Source organism: Alligator sinensis, unplaced genomic scaffold, assembly GCF_000455745.1.
Source record: "Alligator sinensis unplaced genomic scaffold, ASM45574v1 scaffold1065_1, whole genome shotgun sequence".
NCBI lineage: Eukaryota > Metazoa > Chordata > Crocodylia > Alligatoridae > Alligator > Alligator sinensis.
In genome coordinates this window covers 326,908-333,785 of record NW_005842812.1, presented here as the reverse complement: position 1 = coordinate 333,785, position 6,878 = coordinate 326,908, and the positions used below count along the sequence as shown (strand labels likewise).

The 6,878-nt window shown below is 65.8% G+C and overlaps 3 protein-coding genes across 3 annotated transcripts in view; 2 read left to right on the top strand and 1 right to left on the bottom strand.

Annotated features, from left to right (window-relative positions):
• Positions 1-83: 83 nt before the first annotated feature.
• On the top strand, positions 84-1,628 carry PYM1 (PYM homolog 1, exon junction complex associated factor; the record flags this gene model as incomplete). Its single annotated transcript, XM_014525459.2, has 2 exons — positions 84-181; positions 800-1,628. Coding segments are annotated over 2 exons (606 nt in total), but the record flags the coding sequence as incomplete, so codon positions are not given.
• A 1,661-nt stretch (positions 1,629-3,289) lies between these two features.
• On the top strand, positions 3,290-6,186 carry MMP19 (matrix metallopeptidase 19). The gene is made up of 9 exons (XM_006035206.3): positions 3,290-3,468; positions 3,726-3,814; positions 3,923-4,053; positions 4,214-4,432; positions 4,793-5,038; positions 5,120-5,260; positions 5,346-5,510; positions 5,600-5,727; positions 5,853-6,186. The coding sequence occupies exons 1-9, from the start codon at positions 3,337-3,339 to the stop codon at positions 6,081-6,083; spliced, it is 1,482 nt and encodes a 493-aa protein (XP_006035268.1). The 5' UTR covers positions 3,290-3,336; the 3' UTR covers positions 6,084-6,186.
• An 88-nt stretch (positions 6,187-6,274) lies between these two features.
• Positions 6,275-6,878, bottom strand: part of LOC106722875 (transmembrane protein 198-like) — a 2,069-nt gene continuing 1,465 nt past the window's right edge. The window contains 3 exon segments of the mRNA XM_025191398.1: positions 6,275-6,612; positions 6,729-6,860; positions 6,862-6,875. Of these exon segments, the coding sequence (XP_025047183.1) occupies positions 6,460-6,612; positions 6,729-6,860; positions 6,862-6,875 (299 nt within the window). The 3' untranslated portion in view covers positions 6,275-6,459.

Below are 6,878 nucleotides of genomic sequence, written 5' to 3'. Positions count from 1 at the left end.
GGCTGGAGGGGGCGGGGGGGTTGCAGGGCTCCCATGAGCTGCTTTGAGGTTGGGCCCCTCCCCAGTAACACGTGTCCCGACGCGCAGGGAAGTACATCGCGTCCACACAGCGCCCCGATGGCACCTGGCGGAAGCAGCGGCGGGTGAAGGAGGGCTACGTGCCGCAGGAGGAGGTGCCCGTGTAAGTAGAGCCCGGCTCTGCTCCCCGCACCTGGCACATCTCTCGCGGGCCCTGATTGTGGTTGAGCCCAGTTCCAAACAGGCGTCGGGTCTGTCTGCGCGAGCTCCAGCGGCTTCGGCCCGTAGGCAAGGCCCCAGGTGTTGTCCTCCCTGGCCTCTGCCCGTGTTGGCGCCAGCACCCAGGGCTGGAGCTCTGTTTCATGGGGGCTCGGCTGTGTGGAGCCACCCGTGGGGGCTGCCTGTGCCCGCATCCCCCAAAGGGCTCGGGTCCTGGGGCCGGTGCTTGGCACTGCCCCTTCTGCGGGGGCTGGCCAGGCAGGAGGGTCATTCATTCCCAGAGCCATTCCCAATAGCTCGCTTGGCCTTGGTGGGGGTCTGGTGGGGACTCGGTGTGGAGCGGGGGCGCTCTGAGTTGTGTTGACGTGCAAAGCTGATTTGCTGCAGGTGCAGCTCCTGCTTCAGGCTGGAATTGGTTGGTGTTTCGTTGTCACCGCCAGCCGCTGCCCACCACAAGCCTGTGGGCACTGAGAGCCACCCTCCGGCAGGCACAGCCCTAGTCAAGCTGGGGCTATGCAGCAGCGGAGGGAAGCGGAGCATTGATGGGTTTCATTCTGCACAGGTACGAGAACAAGTATGTGAAATTCTTCAAGAGCAAACCTGAGCTGCCTCCCGGGCTGAGCCCCGAGGCCAACGCGCAGCCCGGGCGGCCGGCGCCACGGGCCGAGAGCGGCGAGGTTGGGCTCTCTAAGACGGCCAAAAGGAACCTGAAGCGCAAGGAGAAGAGGAAGCAGCAGCAGGAGAAAGGGGAGAAGGACACAGATGAACTGATCCAGGTGCTGGAGAAGACCACACTCTCGGGGGGTGGTGCTGGGGACCGGGGCCCACCTGCTCCACCCCAGCCGCTGGCCTGCGGTGCCAAGGCCCCCGGGGACGGGGAGGCCTCAGCCGCTGTGGCGGAGAAGACGAAGAAGATCAAAAACCTGCGGAAGAAGCTGCGGCAGGTGGAGGAGCTGCAGCAGCGTGTGGACTCTGGGGAGATCAAGCAGCCAAGCCGGGAGCAGCTGGAGAAGCTGGCGCGGCGGAAAGCGCTGGAGGAGGAGCTCGAGGACTTGGAGCTGGACTTGTAGGGCCCCAGGGCCCAGCCCGGCCTGGCGGCGTGGGGGCAGGCTCCCCTGGCGGGTGCGGGTGCAAGGGCCTGGCGCGGCTCTCTTGGGTGCTGTCTGATTTTTAAGAACAATTCTCCTGCCTCTCTCTGCGCTAGAGCTGGCCCCTCTCTGACTTCTCCGTCCTGGGTTATTGTATTGGGGGCCGGGGGGCGGCGCCTGACCCTGCCCCCCACCCTTCCACCCCTCCAGTGTCTTGTGTTCTCGTCGCTCCGCGCCCGCCGCCTCCTTTCATTTTTAAAACTGATGCAATAATAAAATTGCAGTAGTGACGCGGCAGCTGGACCAGTTCCGGTGTCCTTGCCTTGCTCCATGGGGGTGGCTCTGGGTCCCGGCCGAGTCCCAAGCTCCTGACCTCCCACCTGAACACTGGATCTGGCCCCCATGAGGCAAGTGTTGCCCCTTCAGCCCCCACTCCACAACCCCAAAGTCTTCCGGCCCAGCCAGAACTGCAGCTGCCCCTCGGAGCTGGCCTGGCCGCAGGGTTTCTCCTGCAGCCATGGGGGTTGTGACACCCGCCAGCTTCAGTATTACTGCCTGAGTCTCAGGGACTTGATGCTGTCCCCTCCAAGAGCCTGGGCTGGCAGCAGCAGTGCCTCTTTGTCCCCGGATGCCCCCAAGGGGAAGTCTCCAGGACACGGAGTGGCTCTGCCAGCTGGTTCCAGCAGGTGGCGCTGTTAAGCTGGGAGGGGGAGGAGGTGAGACTGGCCCCTGGGGTCTGTCCCCCAGGCTGGCTGCCTGAGGCAGGGCTACCTCTCCCCAGCTGATGTGGAGGCAGGGGCTTGGCTTTCAGACCCTCCTTGCTCCATCAAGGCCAAGGCCGGGGGCTCCCTCATGCCTCTATCCCCTAGAGCCGGGGCTGGCAGCAGTGACAGGCGGGAGTTTTTGGGAACAGGGTTTGTGACTAATGGAGGTTGCCGTGGAGACCGGGGCCTGACTAAGCTGGCGCTGGGCCCAGGCGCAGCCTGGGCTCAGGCCGACAGGAGGGGGCCCGGGCTAGGGGCGATGTACCCGGGGACAGGCTGATCCTGGAAGCTCTTCCCTGCTTCCCTTTTGCAGAGAGGGAAACTGAGGCAGGACAGGGCATGTCAGAGGGCTGAGGCTGTGTCAGTTGGGGCAAGAACCAGGGGGCAATGGGGCAATGTCCAGCGCCCCCCAGCCACCCTGGTGGGTCATGAGCAGAGTGAGGCCACTGTGGAGCTGGTGGCGCATAGCTGACGCATCATGCTGCCCGGGAAACACAGATGCATGCGGCCTTGACCCAACCCTGCCACCCCCTGACTCCCAGGGGCGCGGGGCCCTGCCAGGCAGCACTGATGCCTGTTCCCGGCAGCCCCCAGGTCTCCAGCCGGAGCCTCCGGCCCGCTCTTTCGTTTGAGTTGAGAGGCAGCACTGTCCGGGGGAAGGGGCGGGCAGGGCGCCTGCGTTCTATTCCCAGAGGTGCTCAGGACTCCTGGGTTCCCCTCTGGGCCCTGGGAGGGGAGAGATGGTCTGTGGCTGGGCAGAAGCTGGGAGTCCCACCCCCTAGGCTCTATTTCTAGAGGAAGGACTGGAGTGGGGGGGGCTGTTGCTGCTCTCCCCAGATGCAGTTGTATTGAGCGCTGAGGGGGCGGGGAAACATCTCTTGCCCTGGCTGTCCTGGCCGAGGGTGAACCCTTTGACCCCCCGCGTCCCCGCTATGCACATCCTCAGCCCTACTCCTGATTCATTCCAGGGCGGGGGCTGGGGGAGCCTGACAGTCTAATCCTAAACCTAAGGGCCAAGAGGGGAAACTGAGGGACAAGGCAAGGACTCCAGGCAGGAGCCGGGAGCAGAGCCCAGGCGTTCAGACCCTGCTGGGCCGCCTGAGCAGACTCCTGGGGGTTAACATGCGGCTGTCAGACCAGGGGGCTGTGGTTGCGACACAGCTGTGCTGTGTGTGAGTCATTGGCCCAGGCAGGCGGATAAAGGGGAACAGAGCCAGGCCCCGGCCAGAGGCTGCAGTCGGAGCTGTATGGGACGAAGCGGTGCCACGGGTCTGCTCCCAGTACCCAACATGGGGTTGGCTCTGCTCCTCCAGGCCTGCACCCTCACCCTGGCCACCAGCGCCATGGCCCCTGATCTCCACAAGGAGCACGAGGCCATGGTAGGTCCATGCAGGGGGGGGCGGTGGAGGTGGAAGACAGGAAGGTCGGTGACCCCAGCGTCTCCTGAGCCTGGGCACAACAGGGGGGTCACATGGGGGTGCTGGACGCCCGGGTTCCCTTCCCAGCCCTGGCAGGTACCACCCTGAGCTTCCCCTGGGAAAGGGCTGGGGCCTGCCCCACTCCTAAGCTTCTCCCACCCCCGGTGCAGGGTGGGGGTGCAGGGGGCATGCTGCTGAGCTTGGTCTGTGCCCCCCAGAGCTACCTGCAGCAGTTTGGCTACCTGCAGAAGCCACTGGAGACGCTGGAGGACGAGTTCACCAAGGAGGAGGTGGCCAAGGCCTTAAGGTGAGACTCCTACACCCTAGCAGGGCTGCAGGGGCTGGCCTAACCCCCAGCCCATGTTCTGGGGACCTCCAGGTCATGGTTCCACCAGGACCCTGCCTGTGCCCCCAGGTCCTTCCAGCAGGCCTTAGAGCTGCCCGTCACCGGCCGCCTGGATGCAGCCACGCTGGCGCGGATGCAGGAGCCGCGATGTGGGGTTGAGGACCCCTTCAACCAGAAGACCCTGAAGTACCTGCTGCTGGGTGAGCAACGCAGCTCCTGGGGGCACCAGGGTGGACATGGGCAGGGCAAGGGGTGCAGGGCACTAGGTTTAGGGGCAAGGTGCTTGGGGTCATGGTCAGGACCCTAGTGGGGTCCCCAGCCCTTTCCCCCGCATCACACCCAGCCTGTGCCCCCGTGCAGGCCGCTGGCGGAAGAGGCACCTGACGTACCGGCTCTATGGCCACGCACCAGACCTGGGCCCCCCCAGTGCCACTCGCGCTGCCATCCAAGCCGCCTTCCGCTACTGGAGTAACGTGGCGCAGCTCAGCTTCAGGGAGCTGCGGCATGGCTGGGCAGACATTCGCCTCTCCTTCCACGGCACCGCACCCTGGACCTGTTCCCGCCCCTTTGATGGACCTGGTACCCGCCTTGCAGCCCTGGGCAGGGCGGGGAGACGGGGCTGTCCCGTGGGGGTGCTGGTCTGGCTTTGCTAGGGCCTGGCACTAGGGGGTGCTACACTATAGGGGGCAGGGGCACTAATGCCTGGGGCATCTACAGGGGCAAGGTAGAAGGTGCTGATGTCCCAGGCACCACTGGGGGTGCGGGGCGCTGTGCTGTGGTGGGGCAAAGCATGGGGCAGGAGGGGGCACTGATGCTCTGTGGCTGAGCTGCAGAGCAGGGGCCACCGATGCAGCTGTGCTAGGGCTGCCAGGGGCAGGGGCGGGGGCGGGGGGGGGCTGCCAGGCAGCCCCTGGTCCAAGCCCACCGGCCCCTGCACAGGGAAGGTGCTGGCACACGCTGATGTACCCGAGGAGGGTACAGTGCACTTTGATGAGGCCGAGCGTTGGACCGAGGGCTCGTACCGCGGCACCAACCTACGCCTTGTGGCCGCCCATGAGATAGGCCATGCGCTGGGCCTGGGTCATTCCCGCTACCCTGGTGCCCTCATGGCCCCTGTCTACACCGGCTACCGGCCCGGCTTCCGCCTGCACGCTGACGACATCGCTGGCATCCAGGCACTCTATGGTGAGAGCATCCCCCCCCATCCCACTTCTCCTGTGGGACCCCCATCTCCACCCCCACCCAACCCCCTCTCATCCCTTGTAGGCAAAAGGACCCCAATAGCCACGACCCCGGAGCCGACACCGGCGCCAACACCGGCGCTGACCTCAAAGCCCCCCAGGCCCAGCCTGGCACCCGCCCCGGTACCTGACCCCTGCACGGACGATCTGGACGCCATGATGCTGGGTAAGCTCCCCCTTCCCATCCCCGGAAACCCCCTGCCCACCTGCCCCACAGGCATTGACACCCACCACCTCCACTGTCCTTCCAGGCCCCTATGACAAGACCTATGCCTTCCGGGGTGACTATGTCTGGACTGTCACCGACTTCGGGGCCAACCCACTGCTGCCCGTGGGCGCCCTGTGGAAGGGGCTGCCTGGGCGGCTGGACGCAGCTGTGCACTCGCCCCTCACTGGGCGCAGCTATTTCTTCAAAGGTGGGAGACGTGGAGCGGGGGTCTGGTGCTGGGAGATGGAGGGTGGGGATCTATGGTTGGGGCTCCTGCTGACCCTCCTTGTGCCGCAGGAGACAAGGTCTGGCGCTACCGTGGCTTCCAGCTGGACCCTGGCTACCCCAAGCTGCTGACCCGTACCCTCACCCACCTTGATGCTGCCTTGTACTGGCCGGTCAACCAGAAGATCTTTCTCTTCAAGGTATGGGATGGGATGGGGGGGAACCTCTGGCCCTGCCCTGTTCCCCGCCCAGCTCCACAGGCCAGGGGACAAGACCCTCCCCTGGTACTGGAGGCAATGCACCCATCTCCCCTCCCACTCCGCAGGGCACCGGCTACTGGCAGTGGGACGAGCTGGGTTGGAGCCACCTCTCGAGCTCCCCCAGGCCCATTGCCAGCCTCTTCACAGGCATCCCGGCCCCACTGGATGCGGCGCTGACCTGGACCAATGGCCACGTCTACTTCTTCCGCGGCACCCAGTACTGGCGGGTGAATGGGCAGCTACGGGCGGAGCGCGGCTACCCCCTCAGCACGGCTGAGCGCTGGATGCAGTGCTAGGGCCCAGTGTGCAATGGAGGAGGGGGGCAGGAACCCAGGCATCCGGGCTGGGACTGGAACAAAAACCCTCCATGGGGTTGCACAATAAACCCACTGGAGTCCATGCGGCTGGGCTGTGGGGTGTGTTGGCCCCGATGTGGGGCTTGGCGCTGCCCCCTGGACTCGGTGCTCCCAGAGACCACTCAGTGCTGCCCTGTCCATGCTGTTTAATGTCCCCCCACACGCAGGGTACAGAGTCTCTAGGCACCGGATGCAGCTCATGCCCCAGGGCCCCGCTGCTGTCTGGGTCCCGCTGGTGTCTGGCCTGAGCCACACGGGACCCCAGCACCTGGAGCCTGGCTTGGCCCTCGTTGGGGGTCTTGGGGGGCGCAGGGCCCTAGGGGCGGGTGCAGGGGGCAGCCAGAGGCTGCAGGGGTGTGGTGGAGCCGCAGTCGTCGTCCCGCTCAGGCAGGGCCGGGGTTGCGGCGCTCAGGCTGCTCAGGGAGGCACTGGCACCCAGCTGCCGGTCTCTCAGGCTCTGGATGTAGCTCTGGAGGTAGGCAGGGGGTTAGTGGGGTCAGATGCAGCTGACTCTGGGGAACAGTACAGAGCCCAAGGGCCAAGCATGACATGGGGACTCCCGCCTGAGATGCAGCTGGTGCTCACCGGGGCCAAGACGTCACCAGGGAAGCGTGTGGCAGGAGGGGGCTTGCGGCGGTAGGAGCCCTCTGGCGGCCCTGGGCTTGGCCGCTTCTTGGCCTCCTGCTGTCGGATCCGGAGCAGCCGCCGCCGGCGCCGGCCGGGGGATGACCCCTG